Here is a 25,660-nt window from a genome sequence, read left to right on the forward strand (position 1 = left end):
TCGTAAGGGTATAGTCTCAGTGACGTATATTCCACATCTTTTTAATATCTGCGCCGTAAGAGTATATTCTTATTGACATATATTCCACAAATTTTTATTATCTGTGTAATAAGGGTATAGTCTCAGTGACGTATATTCCACATCTTTTTAATAGCTGCATAGAAAGAGTATATTCTTATTGACGTAAATTCCACATATTTGTATTATCTGTGTCATTAGTGTATAGTCTCAAAGACGAATATTCCACATCTGTTTTGTTATCTGTTCCAGGATATAGTCTCATTGACGTATATTCCACATCTTTTTATAATCTGTGTCGTATAAGGAAAGTCTCATTGACGTATGTTCCATATCGTTTTATTATCTGCGTCGTGAGGGTATAGTCTCATTGACGTATATCACACATCTTTTTATTATCTGCGTTGTAAGGGTATAGTCTCATTGACGTATATTCCACATCTTTTATTATCTTCATTGTAAGATAATAGTCTCAATTACGTATATTCCAAATCTTTTTATTATCTGCGTCGTAACAGTATAGTCTCAGCGACATATATTCAACATTTTTTATTATCTGTTTTGTAAGGGTATAGTCTCATTGACGTATATTCCACATCTTTTTAATATCTGCGTCGTAGGAGAATTGTCGCATTGACGTATATTCCACATCTATTTCATTATCTCCGTCGTAAGGATATAATCTCAGTGATGTATTTTCCACATCTTTTTATTAGCTGCATCGGTAGGGTATAGTCTCATTGACGTATATTCCACATCTTTTTAATATCTGCGTTGTAAGAGTATATTCTTATTAACATATATTCCACATATTTTTGTTATCTGTTTAATTAGGGTATAGTCTCATAGACGAATATTCCACAACTTTTTTGTTAAAGTATCATTGACGTATATTCCACATCTTTTTATTATCTACATCGTAAGGATATAGTCTTAGTGATGTATATTCTACATCTTTTTATTATCTTCGTCGTAACAGTATAGACTCAGAGACATATAGTCAACATTTTTTATTATCTGCGTCTTAAGGTTCTAGTCTCAGTGACGTATATTCCACATCTTTCTATTATCTGTTTCGTAAGGGCATAGTCTCATTGACGTATATTCCACATCTTTTTAATATCTGCGTCGTAGTAGTATTGTCGCATTGACGTATATTCCACATCTATTGTATTATCTCCGTCGTAAGGATATAGTCTTATTGACGTATATTCCACATCTTTTTAATATCTGCGTTGTAAGAGTATATTCTAATTAACATATATTCCATATATTGTTATTATCTGTGTAATTAGGGTATAGTCTCATAGACGAATATTCCACAACTTTTTTGTTATCTGTTCCAGGATAAAGTATCATTGACGTATATTCCACATCTTTTTATTATCTACATCTTTAGGGTATAGTCTCAGTGACATATATTCCAAATCTTTTGATTATCTGCGTCGTAAGGGCATAGTCTCAGTGACGTAGAGTCCACATCTTTTAGTTATCTGTATCGTAAGGGTATAGTCTCGGTGACGTATATTCCACATCTTTTTAATAGCAGCGTCGTAAGAGTATATTCTTATTGACGTAAATTCCACATATTTGTATTATCTGTGTCATTAGTGTATAGTCTCAAAGACGAATATTCCACATCTGTTTTGTTATCTGTTCCAGGATATAGTCTCATTGACGTATATTCCACATCTTTTTATAATCTGTGTCGTAAAAGGAAAGTCTCGTTGACGTATGTTCCATATCGTTTTATTATCTGCGTCGTGAGGGTATAGTCTCATTGACGTATATTCCACATCTTTTATTATCTTCATTGTAAGATAATAGTCTCAATTACGTATATTCCAAATATTTTTATTATCTGCGTCGTAACAGTATAGTCTCAGCGACATATATTCAACATTTTTTATTATCTGTTTCGTAAGGGTATAGTCTCATTGACGTATATTCCACATCTTTTTAATATCTGCGTCGTAGGATAATTGTCGCATTGACGTATATTCCACATCTATTTTATTATCTCCGTCGTCAGGATATAATCTCACTGATGTATATTCCTCATCTTTTATTAGCTGCATCGGTAGGGTATAGTCTCATTGACGTATATTCCACATCTTTTTAATATCTGCGTTTAAAGAGTATATTCTTATTAACATATATTCCACATATTTCTGTTATCTGTTTAATTAGGGTATAGTCTCATAGACGAATATTCCACAACTTTTTTGTTATCTGTTCCATGATAAAGTATCATTGACGTATATTCCACATCTTTTTATTATCTACATCGTAAGGGTATAGTCTCAGTGATATATATTCTAAATCTTTTGATTATCTGCGTCTTAAGAGCATAGTCTCAGTGACGTATTGTCCACATTTTTTAAATATCTGCATCGTAAGGGTATAGTCTCAGTGACGTATATTCCACATCTTTTTAATATCTGCGCCGTAAGAGTATATTCTTATTGACATATATTCCACAAATTTTTCTTATCTGTGTAATAAGGGTAAAGTCTCGCAGACAAATATTTCACATCTTTTTTGTTATCTGTTCCAGGATATAGTCTCATTGACGTAAATTCCACATCTTTTTATAATCTGTGTCGTAAGGGGAAAGTCTCATTGACGTATGTTCCATATCTTTTAATTATCTGCGTCGTAAGGGCAGAGTCTCATTGACGTATATCACACATCTTTCTATTATCTCTTTCATACGGGTATAGTCTCATAGACGTATATGTCACATCGTTTTATTTTTTGCATCGTAAAGGTATAATCTCCATGACGTATATTTCATATCTTTATGATATCTGCGTCGTAAGAGTATAGTCTCATTGACGTATATTCCACATCGTGTTATTATCTGCGTCGAAAGTTTATAGTCTCATCGACGTCTATTCCACATCTTTTCATTATCTGCGTCGTAAAGACATAGTCTCATTGACGTATATTCCACATCTTTTTTTTTATCTGCGATGTAATGGTAAAGTCTCATTGACGTATATTACACATCGTTTTATCATTTGCGTCGTTAGGGTATAGTCTCATTGATTTATATTTAACATCTTTTTATTATCTGTGTCGTAAGGGTATAGTCTCATTGACGTATATTCCAAATCTTTTTATTATCTGCGTCGTAAGGGTATAGTCTCATTGACATGATTGATGTATATTACATATGTTTTTATCATCTAAGTCGTAGGGTTATAGTCTCATTGACGTATATTCCACATCGTTTTGTTATTTGCGTCCTAAGGGTATAGTCTCATTGATGTATATTCAATACTTTGTATTATCTGTGTCGTAAGGGAATAGTCTCATTGACGTATATTACATATGTTTTAATCATCTGCGTCGTAAGGGTGTTGTCTCATTGGCGTACATTTACCATCTTTTTTTGTATCTGCGTCGTAAGGGTATAGTCTCATTGAAGATGTGGTATGAGTGCCAATTAGCCAAATCTCCATAAAAGCCAGAATTTATAAAAGTTAACCTTTATAGGTTAAAGTACGGTCTTCAACACGGAGATTTGTCTCACATAGAACAGCAATCTATAAAGTGCCTCAGAAATTACTTGTTTAAAACCATTTAAACGGGAAAACTAACGGTCTAATATAAAGAAAAAACGAGAAACGCGTATGAACCACGACAACAATCGAAAAATACTGAACATCAGATGATTCCTGACTAGGGAGAGGTGCAAACAATTGCACATTATAATATATTAATTAACATGTCTTAACTCAATCAAAAGACATATCAACTCAAGTGAACATAAATAAACTCATCATCAGGACTAAATTTTGAATATACGCCACTGAACGAATACATTTGATCAATGACTAACCTGTTTTCCTTTTTTGTAGTTTTGTTACTGTCTCATTCACATATATCACAACTTTTTCTCATGTTTTGTGGTCATGATGTACTATATCACTGACGTATATTTTACATATCATTTTTCGTTTGCGTATAATGTCATTGACGTATACCACTTTGGCTTTCTTTTTCTGGCCTTAGTTTTCGCAAGGATGTGAAATATAAAAGGTGGTTTCCACAACGTTTAGCGGTAAATATAGGACTAGACAGGAGAAAATTGAGGTTCTTTGTACATTTATGTCTACCAGAATAGACATGAGGTTGTGTTTGGTTGTTGTAAATGATATAAGGGACAATGAACTGAAGAATAATAATGACAAACTTAAATTTTAAAGTTTTTATATTGAGGACAGTTTAAGATTAAAGACATACACTCATATGATTAGACTTTCTATAATGATCTGTATTGCAAACGCAAAACACTCGCTTAGGGTTAAAATCCAAACATTACACATTGTGTTACATGAAGAAAGCGGTAATCATGTATTACAAACATGAACAACTACAAGCATTTAGTTAAAATCAAATTTTGAATTTTTAAGATAGTATTGTAGGAATTCTGTGATATAAATCATAATTGATTAAGTTGAATGTGTATTCGGGTGATAACACAAACCCATAATTCATTTCGAAAGACTCTATGTAAACAAATCTGAATCGAATGAACTAAGTACAGCCTATTGCATTGAGGGTGTAGGTAAAGGTAATATGTTTGGTTAGTTTGCTTGCTAGCTGAACCGGGAAGTCATTATAAGGTAATGTATACATACACACATTCATGGATCTACAATCTGTCGATACCTGCATCTTGGCATTGCACAAGGTCATGTTTTTCTCTGACTGTTTATAACGTCTTTACACTAAATTCATTGGATGTTGGATAAATACAGACTGATAATTTAGTCTTAGATGCATGATTTTGTTTTATTAGTTGTTAATGGCTTTAAACTAGCTGTCACTTAACTGCGAGGACTCTCAGGTGTCTTTTTATGTTGGGATGTTCAAGTACCCGGCCACGTCGACTTCTATTGTTGTCCATCTGATGAGTTTTTATATTGTACTCTTATACCACTGTCCCAGGTTAGGGGAGGGTTGGGATCCTGACAACATGTTTCACCCCGCCACATTATGTTTATATGTGCCTGTAATTCAGTGGTTATCGTTTGTTTATGTGTTACATTTTTGTGTTTCGTTAATTTTTTTATATATATAATGAGGCTATTAGTTTTATTCGTTTGAATTGTTTTACACTGTCATTTCGGGGCCTTTTATAGCTGACTATGCGGTATGGACTTTGCTCATTGATGACGGCCGTACGGTGACCTATAGTTGTTAATTTCTGTGTCATTTTGGTTTCTTGAGGAGAATTGTCTCATTAGCAATCATACCACATCTTACTTTTTTATATATACTTCCCTATTTTCTAAATACGAACACACGAATACACGTAAAACATGTCATACAGTTTAATATTCATAGAACTTCCAATAGCTTAATCTGTTATGTGTCGTCAAGTGGCCAATATGTCATGCCTATTTAGTACGAGAACAAATGTGCAGTCTATATTGAATGTTAGTTTTTTTTCAGGACGAAAAAAAAAGAACTGAAATGAAAACCAGCGTACCAGTCAATGAGAAAGCAACCCAACTACACAATACAATTATTAATCTGTTTTGATTGTATTTAAAACCAACACATTCGTATAGAATATTTGTTTCGAATACCAAAATAATGCTGACGCATATGACTTAAATAAAAAAGTTATCTTAAACAATATATAAATGGTTTTAAAAGAGATCATGCACTATAATTTAAATGTTGTTTTCTTCTTCAAACATCACACAGTTAGTGGATGTGTATCAAAGAACAACACATCTTTACAGCATTACTTTACATTCCCATTTACAGTTGATTTACAGTTGATTTGTTGACACACAAATCGTTGAGCACACCAAACATCTACATAACAAATGTGGTAATATTGTCTGTAACCTAAATACCGACGACAACTGTATAAATCCTGACAATCAGTTTAAAAGGGTAGATAGAAAATAAAACAAAAGTAAACAGAAGGTTTTTTTTTGGATGACGAAATACACAAACAGATCCGAGTCCATATAAACTCATGGCCTAAAAGATTTATTTGTTTATTTCTTTTGTTGTTTGACGTCAAAAAGAAAAGCATCATAATCATTACAAACAAGCAGACTATTTTCGCTTTTGTCAAAATAAATTCCACGCGGGATTCTCAATCCATCAGATTCAGTAAGAAGTTCTCTATGATGTTTACCATCATCTGATACAACTATTACTGTGCTGGTGTTGTAATACATTGTCATATATACATTTCCCGCATTATCTGTTGTCACACGAACTAAATCTTGAAACTTATCATTTTTAAACTTCCACATTAACTGTCCATCTAACGAGCAGCAGTATATTGATGTAGTGTCTATACAGACCAACCTGTTTCTGTCTACTGTAATGTCGGTGATAAGGTCTGAAGGTACCGTTATAGTACGTATTACTTTACCTGTCAGATCCATCACACGTATTATACTCTCATCAATAACAACGTACAGGTTATTAAGATTATATGATATTCCCCAGCAGTCATCACTGGTGTTGATTGTACTGGTGACAGAACCTGTAGATATATTTATTATCAGTATGGTACTGTCACTACAGGATACTGCTATAGTGTTACTATCTATCTCTGTTAAATAATGTGGTTTATAGGATAGAGAAATGTGATGGATATCAGTACCGTCTGAATTACAAATAATAAGTCGGTTATTCCCGTAGTCGGTAAACACTAATGTATTGACTATTTTGATACAGCTAGTAATGTCCAGACTTTCATGCGTTGAGTTTTTAATATTTATTTGTTTACGCAAAGAGACAGAAACAGGAAGGTTGTATTTGACGGGTGTTTGAGCTTGAGTAAATGATTCTTCTGTGGTTGTTGTATTTTCTGAAAAAGAAAAATAAGGCATTCAACCAATACCTGAAAACATGGATTTAATTTCGTAACATATCTCTTGGTTATGTACACTTTAAAATGTTAATTGGGAAAATGGGGGGAGGGGTAGGATATTTTTCGGATTGACTTCCTTTTCATCGTTTGCTACACATGCCTATCATTGTTCGGCGGCTTTATTTTCACCTTTGTACATTACCCTGTAGTTAGAGTTGACAGAATATTCCTTTCATCCGGTTTTGAAAAAAAAATATTTCCACAACGAATCTTCTCCTAATTCATGTAGTGATAAATGAAAGAGATTACAAACAAGAGAAATGTGCTAATCAAGTCATGTACTGGACAAAACTATCCAATGTTTATATTGCTTCCTTATCAGTCAGGGGCATTACTTAAACAAGTAACAATTAAAATTACCTATACAAGTAATGTTGAAAACGAGGCTTATTTAAATATAACTTATATAAGTTATTTTTCTGAATATTATTTTTATAGGTGTCCAAGAATACAGATTTAACTAGCTTTAACCAATTTTCACAGTTATCTGGCTATTTTTCCCTTGATATATAAAAACTAATTCTTTAGAAACACTAATGAACTTTCTGACGCACTTATCTTTCATACCGACGCTTCTGGGTCAAAGATTGGTCTCTTGGGACTATTAAATTATCATTTTTCTCTAAAATCTTGAAGGTAGACTGATATAAATAGATAGATACTTGTGAATTAATTAAGACCTGAGGTTATTTATAATTTTGGACCTTAATCAATTACATATGTGCCTTAGATAAGTGTAATTGCTATTTTTTTCAAAAATGTCTAAAATAACTGATTCAAGTAATATTTTTGTCATTATTTTCAAAGTAACCCTTTATCTCTATACTCCTTTCTAATCTGATAAATTCTTTATTTTATGATATCAAATGTTGTTTAAAATCATGAAAACTACATTTAGTCTATGTTTCGATTGAAAATTAAAATAACTCTATTAAGTAATCTTATTATTTTTAAAATAGAAAATTACTTATATAAGTAATTAAAAAAAATAACTTGTTTAAGTAACGCCCCTGACTGCTTATTCCTTTCTACCATGAACTTCATTCAGCATATTGATGGTTTTTTTTTGTGGATATGAATTTCGTTTTTTTTTCTGTCGGAAATCACAGAACCAACTGATAAAAACCACTAGACAAAGTGAAAACTTAGTCTCAATGAATAAAAGTAGAAACACACAAGAGATATTGTAAAGATTGGTTTCTTGGTTGCTGATTGCTTAACGTCCAGTGACTTATACTTCATGCATGTTCAGGATGAAAAAAAGACAATGAACAGAACAATTCGGTCATGTAAAAGAGATTATCTGGACAAGGTCGGACAAAAATTTAGACTGCCACTGGATTATGAGGGAATATTGGTTAGGGACAGGAACCTACGGGCCCTTAAATAGTTGTTACAATGGTTCTTAAATTACAGCTAGCGTTGCGTTCATTATTCACGAGTCATCGGAATTAATATCCCCAACCTGACCAGATTTTGCTGAATACCTGTACATTCTGCACAGTTAAACAAACACCTTAGTTGACAAACGTTTCATCATTTGCAGTCAAATTTCAGTTGAATACTGTATGTATAGGACACTTATCAACGTACCATGATATAGAGGGGCTTCTGTTTTATAGTGACGCACTTTTTGATAGCCGTAAAAATAGTCTAATTGGGTATTTAGATATTTGTCCGGCCAAAAATATAATGTTGAAGATATAATAAAAAAGACAACTATCCACAAAAGACCAAAATGACACAAACATAAACAATTATAGGTCACCGTACGGCCTTCAACAATGAGCAAAGCCCATACCGCATATAGTCAGCTATAAAAGGTCCCGATAAGACAATGTAAAAAAAATCAATCGAGAAAAAGTAACGGCCTTATTTATGTAAAAAAATGAACGAAAAAACAAGTGTGTAACACATAAACAAACAACAACCACTGAATTACAGGCTCCTGACTTGGGACAGGCACATACATAAATAATGTGGCGGGGTTAAACATGTTAGCGGGATCCCAACCCTCCCCTAACCTGGGACAGTGGTATAAAAGTACAGCATAAGAAACAAACTATAAAAATCAGTTGAAAAAGGCTTAACTCATCAGATAGACAAAAAATAAAAGTGGACGTGGACGGGTATTTATACATCCCGACACAAAAAGACACAATGAACAGATCGGAGAGTACTCGCAGTTAGCTGACAGCTAGTTCAAAGCCACTAACAACTAATAAAAACCTCATGCCTCTAACGTTTTTAAGGAGATAAATACAAGTTGGAACATGTGAAATATTGTCTAATATCGTTTAATTAAAAAAAAATAATTGAAATAGAAACAAACAAAAAAACGCGGGTGCTCATTTGATTACTGATCAAACTTTTGTAAAAAATAAATAACAGACTAAACTCGAAGGTCTAGTTCATGCTCTTAACGTATCATCATCAAGTTGGAATTAAAGATAGCATCGTCTATCGGAATGGGACTGCGATTTTTTGTATAAAATGTTCATTGAATTTTAACTCGTGCAATAAAAGAAACAGGTTGGTATGTGTAAAAGAGGGACGAACGATATAAGAGGAACAGTCAAACGCATAGATCGAAAACATACTGACACCGTCATGGCTAAACAAGAGAAAGACAAACAGACAAACAATAGTATACATGACACAATATATACAACTAAAGGATAAGTAACACGACTCCCACCAACACTGGGGTGATCTCAGCTGCTCCGGAAGGATAATCAGATCCTGCCCCTTAATTAGTATTGTGATTAACGATATAAAAAAAAATATTAGAAAACAATGTTTACTAGATAAAACAGCATACAAAGGTGATCCTATTAGCAGCCCAGGTATATCTATGATTTCAGTGCATTTTCATAGATTTAAATGTAAGTAGAACTTAAAAATAGTTAATCCTAGCATTTTTGATTTAGTCAATTTTTCCGAATGCGTTTTGCATCCATGGGGTAAATCAGCAACTTTTCTTGGGACAGAGACATTCATACAGAATGTTTTTGCTTTGAAGCAATTTCATTCTCTCTAGTTTTCTTTATGACATCTTTCAATATAAATCACGAGCTCCAATTCTCAAAACGCGCATTGCATACGCGCTTCTGATATCCGACACCTCATCTGGGACACTTTCAGCGCCTCTTGTATTGATATTGAAGCTTTGCGCATTCGCAAACGGATGACCACACTAATACAGATTTTAAACAGTTCTTCTTACTAGTCGAAAGAATAGATACTCCGTTACTTTAAAGAACTGTTGAATTTTTTTTTTAAATGTTCCCGTCTTGAAAATGAACGACACATTTGCCACTGGACGTATTAATAATAATAATAATTCGACATTTTATTTATGAGCTAACCATAGAGAAATATTTCGTATTGTTTTCTCTTGATCTGACATTCTTCATAACTAAAAGTGTGTTTTTAATCAGGGGGGGTGGGGGGTAGATAAAAGTTTTGTGCACTTTAGCACAAAATGTCTTTCGGTAACGCTCATACATATCTTGGAGCAAGCATTTCAAGGGATCATCTTTATCCAGAGTAAAGAAATTTGTACAGATATTTATATCTCGGTTTGAGGTGCTTTGTTGCGAGTTGTCCGGTGGATCTGCGGGATGTATACGTACCAACATCAGATTAGAATTGTGTGAATGAATAAGATGACTCTTATACGAATTTCTGTAGTTTTAATGATCCTCAGTTTGCCTATTTTTAAAAACATTTTGTAGCTGTAAATAACTCAAAGCCTTTCAAACCAGTATATCAACTGTTAGGGTTGATAATTAAATGTGTTCTTATGCTGTGCTTTTTCCGAATATGAAATATGATCTCAAGGCAAAAGAAAAAAAATCTACAAATTATATGTCATATGGGTACTCATTGATAAAATGCAATACCATTGATATAATGAACCCCCTTGATGATTGGGGTATAACCTCTTCCTGGCTTATGTCAAAGAATGTATTCTCCTTTTGTCTTAACAAGTTCATCGGAAGATACCAAGACCTTTTTGATTAATATTATGTAGCAACATGATGGTCATATATAGAGTGTCAATTCTATGTACAGACGTTATTCATCATCGGAATTACCTGTTATAGTCTTCTTTTATTTTGTTTGGTAAATTGATAACCCTCACAGTTCAGTCCAATTCTATTACTATCCGTTTCTGGGGTAGCTCGGTACTTATACATCCGGTCATTGTGTTATTTTGCCATAGTCTATATAACCAGGTTTAATCCATCATTTTCCATAAAAGAAAATGTCTCAACCAAGTCTGGTATATGACAAATTATATTCCTTTCATTAATGTGTTCGACCTTTTGATTTTGCAATTGGATAAGAGACTTTGCATGAATACGAATTCTCGTCTTAATGTATTAATTAAAAGATGTAGTATGATTGCCTATGAAACATATTTCCACTAAAGACAACATGGCACAGAAGTTGACAACTATAGGTTACCGTACGACCTTCAACAATTAGCAAAAGCTATACCATGTAGTAGGAGATTAAAAATCACAAAATTACAAATTTTACACGATTCAAACAAGAAATCTAGCAGCGTGATTAATGTCCGAAATAATAAAAGAAAAAAAATACCACGAACTGCAGCAAACCATACCAATTGTGGTGGGATTACACATATTAGCTGGTGCTAAACTCTCTTCCAAACTACGATCAGATGTGTGACAATTCAATATATATAGGACAAAACTATAAAATCAGTTGATATATGCATTTCTCCTCAGATTGATAAAATAATCCTAACGCAAACTAAAAAGACACAAAATACATATTTGAGAATACTTGCAGTTACTTGTATTTAAGCTAGTTCAACAAATGTTCAATTCCAATAATAACTTACATTCAATCATGTTGCCAAGACTAAAGAGAGGCAAAGGTACACTCAAAGTAAACATTCGTTATGAGTGGACAACATTTTCTGTCGCCTATCCAACTGACCCTCAGGTGTTACAGACATTTTCTGTCACATATTAAACTTACCGTCAAGCAAAAGTGAATGGACATATGCTTCTTCATTTTCTGAAAAAGATGAATTGATTTTTTAACAAATAATACATTAAATTAAAATGGATTTGTTTTATTGTCCACAATTTTACAATAGCACGTTTGGTGTATATACAAAATGTAGTCCTGGTATCTAAGATGAGTTTATTGTTAACTTGTAAACTTGTGCTCGTCATTCGAATAAAATAAACATTTGCCACTGTCCGTAAATACCTCTAGAATGATTGGAAAAACAATTTGAATACTATAATAGGGATTGTTTAGATTATCAGTTAATCACTTGAAAAGGTGGGACGCCATTTTGACCGCGGGATGTACAAGTAAAAATGGTGATATTGACAAAGAAGACTCATGTAGAGAGAATGTCACACACTCTGCAAGGACCATTTTAACAAATCTTCGAGGGGTCCATAGTATGCCTGTTACATGGCATCTTTCTGTGCCTATCTAATAAACCCTCATTTTCCAATTGCAATTTCTTCGGCCGTTATTGCGCATTGCCGCAAACAGGCCTATTGTATCTAGTGTTAATCTGTTTTCGTCCTGTACATGATTTAAATAATTGCTATTGGACGTTAAACACTCATTAAATCAATCATCATGAACATTAGTGAAATATTTGCCACTTTTCGTTAATTAGAGAACTATGAATCAATCTAGAATTAATGAATTGTTTATCATTAAGAAAATCTATTCTGTGGTTTGTAGTGTCAAATTTTTAGTTTTGTGGTATATTCTTTCTGACTTAAACTATGTTGATGGACATAAGGGCATTTTAATATTTCAATAATAAGAGGAAATGTTATAATACTGGAGATCATACCATGATATCATTACTTTTACAGTGATCTGGTAAGTAGGAGTTGCATGAGCCGGGATAGAAAAAAATAGCTTTCTATTTTAGGAGGGATGTTTTTGTCGCAAGGTTGCTGCGCAGGATGTTTGAATACGCACGCACATCAGAACAGAATAGGGAGGTAAAATAAGAAGATTATTGTGGTAAAATGCCACGCTTTCTGTAGTAAAATTCTTGTAAGATTGCTATACGCAAGCCGTAGTTGGTCTTTTGCAAAGCTAAAGTTTTGGTTATATATCATTTACCGCCAATATGTGGTCGTCAAATCCCAAAGCCCTACATACCAGTTCACATACTTTTAGGGGTGACTATTACATTTGTTCTAAATTTGTGCTCTTTTATATTATGCATGTCACTGATCTTTTAGCTAAAAATTTATACCAATTGATCTTCGTCGATTTGTGTTATGTTACTTAATAACTCTTAAATGAAATGCAAATTTGTTTACAATTTGGAAATTAGAAAAGTCAATGAGAATGTTATATTCATAATTTAAGACCTTCTAACAAAAGAATTGTTAATCTTTTCTTGCCCTATATACTGTTTTTACAGGCAATGATTACTTATTTTTCTATACCGTATATTGAGTTATTTGCTGTTCGGAACGATAGATCAACAACCTGGACGATATAAAGTTTCAAGGAAATATGCTTTAAGGCATAATATAATGACCTGTAAGGTCATTTTTTCCCCACTTCAATTCAAACATTTATTTACTTAAATATTTAATTCGTTTGTGAAGTATCGTGCGTTTTTAAGAATTATAGTTTCGTTGACAATTTAATGGAATTTGATGCGACTGTCATATAAGTGAGAGGTTTAGCTAGCTATAAAACCAGGTTCAATCCACCATTTTCTACATTAGAAAATGCCTGTACCAAGTCAGGAATATGACAGTTGTTACCCATTCGTTTGATGTGTTTGGACTTTTGATTTTGCCTTTTGATTTTTGATTTTCCTTTTTGAATTTTCCGCGGAGTTCGGTATTTTTGTGTTTTTACTTTTTCCTTTTTAAAGTTCCATCGTCGTTGATGTACAAAATGTACATTTCAACTTTCAAAACAAAGAATGTTAAGTCTTGTTAATGCTCGCTACGATAAAGAATCATTGTGCGAGATGAATTTAATAATGCAAATTTTTTCATAACACTTTTTAAACAAGCTAGATTCAATATGTTCGTCTGTAGGATTTTGAAAATCTTATTGTTTAACACTGTATAGGAAATCATACGTCAACCAATGTACGGACATTCGTTCAACATGTACATGTATAACAATGTCGTGCTCTAGTCGTGCCAGTCTTTAATTTTTTACATCAATGTATATATTTTACTCTGATAAATGATCAAATGACGAAAATATTCTTATTAGTACTGTCAGAGACATATCATACAAGAGATTGGCAACTCGGTGAAATCCCTTAATAGCACAAGGCCAGATTTAAACCTCGCGAGATCTCTTTTGGTAATAGAGTTTTTATCAAAGTATTAAAAGTACTCGAAGTAAGGGTTAATGTTCAAGCATAAATTAACTGTTTCAGTGTTAAATTTAAGGAAGTTAGGGTGTCTTTCTCCATTTTGGATTTTGAAATACTAGAAAACAAGGTCTAGAGTTTTGATTAAATGTGCAAATTTTGAAATAAGTAGGTAATTTGTGTGTAAGATTTTTCATTATGATATAGAAAATACCATGCTTTATCATATTTATGGTTGTATTTTACCAAAACACAACTAATTTTGTCTGATTCATTTGTTTCTTACTTTGCAAAATAAGGGGAGACAACTCAAATGCAAGGGCAGATAATTCAGATTGTGGTAAATTTACAATAGAATGTGTTAGGAATTTACCCATTTTATTATGTAGCAAGAAAACGAGTTCGGTGACCCCATTTTTTCTTCTTCTTATCTGAAAGAATAATATTTGAGCTATCTTCTCATATTTTATCTCCAAATGCTATGGTGTGGCTTTCGTTTTATGACCGAAAATTGGGTTTTCTATGCATAATCTATACAAAATTTGACAATTTGCACAACCTGTCGTGCGAAAACTAATCCGGTGACCCATTCTTTTTATTAATGTTCTTAAACAAGCGAGATATAAACTACATTTTGCCAAATTATTAAGAAATTCTATGGATTATAATTAAGACACCCCATCTACCTTAACATAATTAGTTAAATAATTTGAGATCAAGGATTGTGTATTTGGTTAGAACTAACATTTAATAGAAAATGGAAATATAAGTCTCACTTTTGACGTCGAATACAAAAATATTAAATCATATTTTAAGCGTAAGGAGCTGCTAAATATACGATCAAAACTCACAGCAGCAGGTATTGTTGCCTTTTCATGTAACAATTTGTGTAAGAAGAAACATTTTACTATGTTTAACTTCTGTTAACTTGGCAAGTTGACTTCAGAGCATACACCAGTTTAAATGTCATATTGATATCTGAATGTTTCCTTTTTTTTTTTACTTTTAAACTAGTTAAAATCTCTTTTCAGTTTTGAAACATACATGCACATGTGTAAATAGTTTTACAACTATTTGACTTGATTTGTTAGTTAAAACCCTTTTTCTTTTACTAATCAAACTGCACGAAAATGTGTCTACCTTTTTTTGTATATAAGGCTGATTTAATTGATGGTTGCCTTACATCCAGTGGCAAATATTTTTTATATTTTTTGTATATTGATGTGCGAGTGTATGACATTTCTTTTCTGTACAGTATATGTAATATAATATTTAACTCTCCACAAGAAACCAATTGACACAGACATTAACAACTTTAGGTAACCATAAGGCTCTTAGCAATGAGTAAAATTCATAATGCACTGTCAACTATATAAGGTCTATTTATGAAAAAGGTTTAACAATTTAAACAAGAAAACAAACGGCCCGATTTATGTACAAAATAATAACAAAAATTCCAAATATGATATACAGCTACAAACCACAAGTGAATTACAGGCTCCTTACTTTGGAAAGGCACAAACATAATAAAGGCATGATCATAGATTTCACCATTATCAGAAGCCGTTCAATTTTATGTTCTTGTTTGTTTTCCCCACAGTACGCATATCTATCATGTCTATATAACCTATAAACCAAACAATTTGGTGTGGCATTTGGACAAACCAAATTACATCTGCAAAAAAAACACTGACATACATTCCAGTATTATAAAATGAAAAGGACCAGTCAGACTGTGAATCAGAAACTGTATTTATGTATACAATATATCTACATTTAGACTATTACTATATATGATTCCATCCTTTGTCAATGATTAAACCAAGATATAAGAGAATACAAATCATTCCAGATATAAATAATATTTTTATTATCAAATATTCATTTATAATGTTACTGTCAATAATAACAGAGTTTTATGCTCATTTCCCTTCAACTGATCTGGTACAGTTCAACTATGAAAATATCGGTATCTGTACAGCTAAATATATATGTATCATTGATGCTAACTTGTAATACGTTGCATAAAGTCTTAAAGGCAGAAGGACAGGGTTCTTCATGATGATTGTGTTTCGCATTCACTGCAGATATCTCAATTTCTTGTGTAATTAGTTCCTCTATGCCTTTCACTGGTGCCAGAAAAAAATCAGCATGACAATCACATTCAACATTCGTACATGTACATATTTTTCACTCTCAAATGGCTGTTCTTTTGCTGCATTAGTGTGGTCTGAGTGTTATTGATAGACATACAATTTTCACAGAACGTACAAACTCGATCAGAAATGTGTCATAGGTGGATGATCCTTTTCATTTTCAGTGTGAATTGAAACGGCATCAAATATCTCCTCCATAATGGTACCAACAGCTGTACAGGATCGAGGACTACTTTCTTTTTAACTCCTTTTGTTAACTTACTACATCTTTTCCTCTTTGGCATACTTTTGTTTTTGTCTTACTTGTAAACTTTACTTCCTACATGTATGTGATAATGTCATAAAACATTCTGCGGGTTTTTATTATCCTAAATCTATTATAAACTTCATTTTGTAATGAGACCTTTCAAGCTTGCTCCAAATATTTGATATATTTGTCAATTGTTAAAAGTCGTATAGTGAACATACAATGTAAGTTGCTGACATCAACTTTATTTAGTCTCTGCTTCTATATATTTTGTAGATCTCATGAGGGTCTTAAATGAGTTTATAATGAGGGTCTGGCACTTTGAGGTGTTTACAAAAGTTAAACGGACAGAAAGTCACAAATTTGGTAGGACAAAAAATATACAAATAATTGTTTGTATATATAAAAGAAATATTTACCTTTTAATACATATATTCAAATTAAAGTTTAAGAAATGTGTCATTATATTTGAGAAAGAAGGTTGATTTAATTTTAGTCATGCAAAAGAAAGATAGTATGGCACCATTTAAGTGCCAAACCAGTTTGACATTTTGTTTTTTAACAATTATTCGATCATCTTTGATATGTTTTTGATTATTTTTGTTTACAAAGTTGGTTTATATACAATAGTTCAAGAATAGAAAAAAAGCGTTTTTTTTTGTTTCAAGAAAATAATCAGAAAAAATGAATAATGACTTTTTGTCCTGTGACTTGCTGACACTGTCCTACACTCATATAATAGAGTATTGGAATAAGTGCATGAATTGAAATCAGGAAAGTAAAGACAAGATGAAGAATGATCGGGTGCTAAAATAAATAAAGAAAAGAAAATAATGTGTACATGTTCATGGTATACAAATATATGCCCCGCTGATTTTATTTTAACAAAATAACATTTGGAATTAATACAGGCTCATTAAATTGCATATTTATTTGATAATTTCTAAGTTTTATGAAAAAAAGGTAATTCTTGCATAGCTGTATTTGGGTATCAATGTGAAAAAAATAAATCACCTTTGATGGTATTTCATGAAAACACTATTTGATCAAAATATACGAAAATAGTATCACTTTAACGGGATAACAATCTGGAGTAGAATAACACTATAATAATATTGCATATTTATTCGATAATTTCTATGTTTTATAAAAAAAAAAGGTGGGCCACGCCGGTTTTACAGCAATTAAATGGGGAGGCTGAATGGACCGAATTTAAACTGGTCTGCATTTGATTATTATCATCATCTGTCTCAGCTCATTATAGTGTTAACAAATTGATACAACTAGTTAGATGTATCCTTTGAATATACTTACATGTTTTAGCTGTGAAAACAATCGACATAAACGAGAAAACAGATCTTTCAGCGTATCGTCTCTCTTAACAAAAATGGCGGAATTTTCTCATATTCATTCCAGGTCACATCATAATCCCAATCACGTCCTGTCTCACGTGATTTCACTTATGGTTACTTGGATTCTACTAGAGTTGCGAATCTATTGTATTATATGTCTCTGGTACTGTACACCTAGATACATGTATATGAAGGTAGTCTATCTAGTTGAGGGAAGATCTTTTTTGGCTCAATTGGTTAGAGCACTGCCTTTAGATCTCGATATTGTGGATTCGCTTCCCGCTGGTACCATTCATGGATTTTCACAACAATGGCGCTTCGAGCCTTTGCTACTTATATACACAAGTATGTGCCTGGCAGTTTAATATGGTCATGAGGTCATAAGATGACCGTGGCATGTCTAGGTGACTAGCTAGAGAATTCTGGGTGAAAGTCTCGGGGTTGTACAGTTGTGGGCATGTGAGCTGCTCCGATGAATGGTATGCATCCCCCAAAAAAATAAAAAGTGTGAAGAGTGTTGTAGACCTGGAGATATCAAGGTAGTCTAACTAGTTGAGTTATGACAGATCTTTGGCTCACTTGGTTAGATTGAGGGTTTATGTATTGTGCCTGCATAATTATTTTTAACGTTTATTTCTAGATTAATTAGTGATTTTTAATTCACATCATAAAGAGCCGTCGGGCTTATTTAAACCTGAACTCATCAGAAAATAATGTTCCGCTATGGTGAGAATGGTAAAATAGGATGTAAATCTTTCCAGAAAATAGTACTTTTTGAAGGTATATAATAAGATAAAGCATATTTTAAGGTTTTCCCTGTCGTATTACACACCTAGTGGTGTCATGATTGCCCAAACTAAGACCCCCATAACGACGTCTTACATTCAATCAAATAGGTGGATACATGTATCAATATCGGACCAAGAAAGCTGAATGACATCTTGGGTAATTACTTCATTACATAATAGGTAGGACCAAGTTGTTCAAGAACCCTAAACGGGCACTAGATGTCGAATTCATGGTCACATATTTCACTCAAATTCTCATATTTGATTTATAACAATGTAAAACATTTATTCAAACTACCAAAAGTCCAAAAGGAAACTATTTACAGAGCAGGGGTAGAGAATATGTTGGTTCGTTTCGTGTGAATTTTAGTCAAGACGCCATCTAATTAACTATCGATTTGACATCAAATGAACATATAAGCGATGTAAACATAATACAGAATAAAGCTATGAATAGATTAAACCAACACGTGCAATTAGATTTTTATAGGTCTGTTTGATTTGCATTTTTTATAAGTTCCATTACATAGAAGATACAACATGTCCAATAGAATAGTCTGTGCTGCGCACAATACTATCTATACATAATACATTGTATGCATGAAAAGTTATATGCAATGCTTAAAAAACTATAATCCAGAATAAACATGGAGTTCATTGAAAATTTTGAGCACAAAACATTATGCAAATCCCATAATTACGAATTATTCAAAATTGAAATAGTAGCCTGTTTTTAGATAATACTTTAAAATACTTAAAATATTGAATTACTTAGTTCCAGAATTACCATGATTACTAGTCATTACTCAAATAATTTTCATATCAAAATATTTTCAAATTGTCATTATTAATGTTTGATATAATTTGTATAATGTTAACTTAGTTACATGAGTAAATCTTACTAAATTAACTATGTATTATAAATGTACAAAATTATATCATATTTCCTGTATTTAATTGGTCGTTTTTGATTTGGGACTGAACAAATATTCAGTCAATCAGAATTAACGTTTCATTTGACTTTTGGTAGGCTATTTTTTTTAAATTGGCTGGAACTCATTCAAATTTGAATTGAACAAAACGTATAATAGGTTTGTTAAAATACTTGAACGATTGACATTTATGAAAGGAAATGAGAATATTTCCTTACTATAATAAAAAGATATACTAATTATAAAGAACAAAAAATACTTAGGATTTTTTTAAAGAATTACTTAAGATACATCGAAAAACTACTTAAATTTAATTACTAAGGCATTACTAGCAATAACTATTGTTTTTACTTGATTTGAGTAAAATCAATACTTGTTTTCAGTAATCTGAAGTAATTTGTTTTGACTGTGGGCTTTTAAATAAAAAAAAACAGATGAAAAATTCAAGGGTACAGTTATATCGTTACGAATTGTCAATTCCTGATGATGCAACGCCATCGAGAACATTTTGACAGCACACATTGGTGTATAACGCCAGATAATTTAGTTTCATTTTGATCTCGTTGTAGTCTTCCTGCAGATGTATTTGTTCTCATTCAGCTTTTGGTAGTTATTTATTTTATTTGTAAATAAAGGTATCATAGTTTATATATATATATATATATATATATTAATCCTGTAGAACGCCACCGTACAGTCTTATGAGGTCGAAGTTAGATATTTTGTCAAAAAGACTCTGTTATTGGCTCTCAGAAAGAATACAGGACTAATATGAAAAAATTAATTACACTAAAGGATTTATCTGTATAAATAAAGAATTAAACGAAATTGCATTTTAGAAAATGATAAAATTTAAAGCGATAAATTAGTTACCAAGACAAATAGGTAGGAGGCTTGCAGAAATATCAATGCTTGTTCCACATCCGTTTGAATTTTTTGAGATGCCGTCCGATATTTGTCTCAGTTGTTCTTCTATTTGATCGTCGGTTTCGAAGAACCCAGCCTCTATATCAAAGTTTAGGCAAACTGGTTCTCCAATGGTGTTTGATACCTTCCATTGCGTGTAATCTATAAGGTAAAATTTAAGAAAAAAAATAATGCCTCTAGCAGTCGGGTTTATATAGTGGTACACCGTTTTTTTGACGTCAAGCTCTTCATTACAAATGTATATTTTGTGCTGAAATCAAATTGTATTCAATCGCTTACTGTGTTCGCTTCATTTCTTTGAATTTGAAGACTAATCTACTGATTTCTGTTCAAATATGGAATTGGTTAAATTTTTCTTTTTAGCATTTAAATATCTATTATTTAGTATGAAACATGATATAGATCGATACCATTAATTATAGTACGTCACATCCCGTTGCATACGAAAAAGGGTCGAAAAAAATATTCCCTTGAATTTAAAAGTTTTAGGCAATTAATTCTACATTTCATTGCAATAAATAATTTCTGTGTCATAGACATATATCTGAGGTGTTTCAAAACACCATTATGTTTTATTTGGTGTTTCTATAGAATATTTTGGAACTTGAGGTTACATGGTTACAAATTATTGTACACAGATGAAAAGAGATGAAACTTTAATTGGCTAACTTCCAGGGATGGTTATGTTCTTATCTGCAATGAAACGTTATGTGAAAATTTGATAATAAATGATCAAGTCGACAAGAAGTGCGGCATAGCTGGTTCCTCCGTGGATGCCAATTGTTTGTTAAACATAATCGCCCTACAAACGTTAAAACTATATCGTAAATGATTCACCCATCTTGATAATGACAGTTTCAGAAATGGTTTTGTTCGAATCAGAGTAATACCTTACAAAGTACGAGTTACCCCTTCCTAAACAAAGGATTTTGTTTCTATAAAACAAAGCAAGTCAACTTCTTCCCAATTGTCATTTAGTTTAAAATGGGGAATACAAATCACATGCTAGAGTATCGGATAGAAAAGACAAATGTTGTTATACTATTGAAAGAGAATAGATATTTATTATGTATGTTCTCTAACATATCTTTGAATTTTTGTTCTGTATCCAGATCGGACCTATAATTATTTAGGATAACCTCTTTCGTAAGTGTCATAGGGGTATATGTTTGAGTTCCATGTATGTTGTCAATATCTGATTCATTTATCATGTCTATCAATAAGTTGATAGTATTAGTTGCAAAGTGTGCTAGTGACCTAATACGGTATATATTGGGTCAGTAAATTCCAAATGGGGTGATATGCATAGATACAAAAGCGATGTTTAATGAATTTGCTGTGGGGAAAACACATTTGTCATGAAGGTAAGACAGGTGCTTAGCAAAATTTTGGTCTTTACAAATCGATGTAGCATGTGTCTTCATAGACCCATTCATCTTTATCTTTAATTTAAATTTTGACCCGTTGGAGTTAGGAATACATGTTATTGCAACCATTATGGTAAACTTGTGTACACAAATCAAATGTCCGTTTTGCAGTGTGGAAAGCATAATTTAGCAACTCCCTCCGGTTGGAAAATTCTCAGCGTTTTTTTAACAATTCTTAATCAGTCATTATATGGCTCGTGTTCCCTGTCTGTCAAAGTTAAGACTTTCATTCGGGTCAATCTATCTGGCAGAACTTATATATCGTGCCAATTGTCAATTTGTTCTTGTGTTTATTATGTGTGAAATATTCGCCATTTGACGTAACACAAGCTTCAACTTATCAATAATTTACTGTTAAGTTGAGTTAATGCTTGCATTTAGTTAAACTTCATACCAACACGGAGCCGCCGAACATATTTTTTTTATCAAATGTCGGTTCCAATTTCTTATTGCAATTAATTACAAACCTTCGACAGGTAACACAAGCATATCAATACTTTCAGTATTGGAGGTAGGTATTCGTTCCAGAAGCTTTCTCAGAAATAAAGTCAGGGTGGATTGAAATAATTCATCTATTTCGAGTATTTCCACCAATACATCTGCAGTTAGAACTATGCTCCCTTTTGTAGCAACGATAAATTCTATACCACTTAAGTTGTCATTTATCTCGTCTTTAATGGAATTAAGGATGTCAATGGTTCTATCGGTATCAGCCTCGTTCTGAAAGATGATTTGTACACGGACTTTTCGTCGTCTTTCTACACAAAAGAATGACCATATACAATATGAGAGTCCAGACAATCGAAAAGGTATAAACACCATTAATATTCGTATATTTTTCTGTTTGATAATTATATATTTTCTCACAAGAAAAGGAAATTGTGTGGTCGTACAATACTTGTGTTTTTAAAGAAAAAAATCATTGGCAGAAAAAAATGAAATTCAATTATTACATGTGTTAAGATATATTTTGTGGTGTTGATATTAACCACTAATGTTTAACTTCGAAATTAATTAATTGAAATTTATCTTCACACAGTTTCTGTTTGTAGGTTAATTATTTTGATCAGTATATGTCTGTCTCTGTCTATGCATTCAGCAGCTTATTTACCTAATCTGAATATGATAAAGCTGCTACCAGTGAAATGTGAAATATATATTTTTTTAAGTTGATGCATTTAGGAATTTTACCTACCCTCTAATGTTTCGCTCTTCAACATTGATCTTAGATTCACCAAACATCTTTCAAAACTTTCTCCCCAGTAAAACTTTATTGGATGTTTTTCAAATCTCACTGAAAAGATATAAAATTCTATCATTACATTTTTTAAAATACTAATAATTTTCTACTCCAGAAATAAAATTAACTGAGCTGTATTTGTTTCACTTTACTCCAGACTTTATTGGACGTTTTTCGAATCTCACAGAAAAGATATAAAGTCCTAACATTGAATTTTTCAAAATTCTAAGAATGTTTTCCTCCAGAAATAGATTAACTCAGCTCTATTTGCTAAGCCTTTCTCCAGTAAAGTTTTTGAAAAAAAATTCATACTATATTTAAACAAATATATTTACAAAACTTACCACTAAATATAGAAAGAGTTATCATAGTGAACAACCAAATAGCTCTTATATATTTAAATATTGATTGAATAACTTATTTTTTTAAATTTATATAAAATTAACTCTGGTGACTTTAAATTTTAAAATGAGTCTCGAAGATGCGTTTTGCGAAAGTATGATATATACAAACACAGACTTCAATTAATATATTTACAGATTTTGAGTTATACAAACGTTGAACTAGATTACTTATTATATTTCAATAACTGAAATTTCAATAAATTCAGATGTCGATTTAAAAAAAGATAGCTGATAAATTGTTATTTTTATCGTGACATATTTGTATCAATTATCAACATTTTCAGTATATAATGAGGATAATAACAGTATGTGTAGGTTTTAAGAATTTAAAACAGCTAAATAATTAATAATGTGTGGCTTTTTCCAAATAAAAGTATTGGACGGAATCGACTGCTACGTCGTTCAGTCGATAAAATAACAGCATGTGTGTGTATTAGAATCTACTGGTTATACCAGATGGCATGTACACATAGAAACGTAATAAAAACTCTGGACTGGTACTATTTACAACACATTAATCAAATTCATATTACATGTAGATGCCAGCATAAAAATTGTGTACGCTAAATATGCGTTTCATCTTTATAACACGCATCAGTGATGCTTTAATAAATAAAACACCTCATTCGCCGGACAGAAGGATTCGCAATGGACAAAAAGGGGAATTCAACTAGTTATTACTGATTCATCTGGTTAAATAGTAATCAATTTTTTAAGTCACGTGTAACAGGACATCTCTTAATGTATTAAATGCAATAAGTTTTAATCAAATTCAGCCGCTTAAAACACAACAAAAGTGAAGATATATTAACATAGACAAGACAAATAGATGATGAACTTTTTGTTTGTACTCCAGTGGTAGAAATTGTAATAACCTGTACAAGATAAGGAGATGACGAACTAATGTCTGTATTCCAAAGGTAGATGGTGCATGCAAAAGGTAAGTTCTGGAAAGTAGGTCGACTGGGTTAAAGTAAAGGGGAGATAAGGACTGCCATTAGACAATTAGGGTATGCTGGGCAGGGAAAACATTACCCCTTCTCTGAGGGTACTTACTGACACCGTAGCTTTTCGTTTCTGACGTTCCCTAACGTACACAGAGTGTGAAAATTTGCCTTTACGGGGCATGATTGAACCTTGCGCATGCCCACGGGTTCCCTTACGTGCAAATACTGTGACACGTAAATACAAAAAATAATCCTGGACTTTGCTCACCGTTTACGAGACACGATGGAATTTTATGTATTTCCAACAAGGAATAACTTTGCTGAATGTTACATATTAACTCACATCTTAAGTTTTCCAGCTCCTTTAAGGTGTTGATATATTTGGTCTCCATTTGTGTATCCATCCTACACGTCTTATGTCCATTAATGTTATACTCATAGTTTGTTTTTTTGAAAAAGTTGAGATCTATTCTATGGCCAATATCACGAAACTGGTCGAAGTAATTATCAAATTCCACCTTTGTAATGTTTGTACTGCATCGGTGCGCTAATTGATTTCTGCAGAGACGTATGCGCTCTATGTCATCTGACAATTTTATATCTACTTTGTCTGGTATATTTCCCCATCCTTTTGTAGGCGGAGGAACCAACGAAAATTGTCTCAACAATTTATAGATTAATGAAATGTCCAATGAATCATACGCATTTGACAAGTGTATCTTATGTAAACAAGTTTTTTGATCAGTCGAAAAACTGGGTAGATGTTCAATGCACATTTGGTACAATTTTCTTGGAGAAATAATTGATCGGATGATATCTCTACAGATATTTGGAAAGGTATCAATGATAGCCAGTGACATTCTTGAATAACGTTCTCTGTTATCACTATTATCGTCAACAACGTGTGTTACTGTAAGTAGAAATGCATAAATAATTA

At 32.2% G+C, this 25,660-nt stretch overlaps 1 protein-coding gene across 2 annotated transcripts; it reads right to left on the reverse strand.

Moving 5' to 3' along the window:
• Positions 1 to 4,250: 4,250 nt before the first annotated feature.
• LOC134701193 (uncharacterized) lies at positions 4,251 to 25,632 on the reverse strand. 2 transcript variants are annotated; one of them, XM_063562328.1, is made up of 6 exons: positions 25,067 to 25,632; positions 23,328 to 23,426; positions 22,600 to 22,890; positions 20,652 to 20,846; positions 11,951 to 11,989; positions 4,251 to 6,871 (listed from the first exon to the last, which is right to left on the reverse strand). In XM_063562328.1, the coding sequence occupies exons 1-6, from the start codon at positions 25,581 to 25,583 to the stop codon at positions 6,045 to 6,047; spliced, it is 1,968 nt and encodes a 655-aa protein (XP_063418398.1). In that variant the 5' UTR covers positions 25,584 to 25,632; the 3' UTR covers positions 4,251 to 6,044. The 2 variants fall into 2 exon arrangements, with proteins under 2 accessions (XP_063418398.1, XP_063418399.1); XM_063562329.1 differs by lacking the exon at positions 20,652 to 20,846.
• Between the last annotated feature and the right edge of the window lie 28 nt (positions 25,633 to 25,660).

The sequence above is a fragment of the Mytilus trossulus genome, unplaced genomic scaffold, assembly GCF_036588685.1.
Source record: "Mytilus trossulus isolate FHL-02 unplaced genomic scaffold, PNRI_Mtr1.1.1.hap1 h1tg000233l__unscaffolded, whole genome shotgun sequence".
NCBI lineage: Eukaryota > Metazoa > Mollusca > Bivalvia > Mytilida > Mytilidae > Mytilus > Mytilus trossulus.

Bases quoted from the DNA above. Each gene is read 5' to 3' on its own strand.
- LOC134701193 (XM_063562328.1), bottom strand. From the start codon at position 25,583: ATGTCACTGGCTATCATTGATACCTTTCCAAATATCTGTAGAGATATC. The intron at 23,427-25,066 runs GTGAGTTAATAT...ATATCTTTTCAG, and splicing joins GGAGCTGGAAAACTTAAGAT to TGAGATTTGAAAAACATCCA. The intron at 22,891-23,327 runs GTAGGTAAAATT...TCTTTTGTGTAG, and splicing joins GAAGAGCGAAACATTAGAGG to AAAGACGACGAAAAGTCCGT.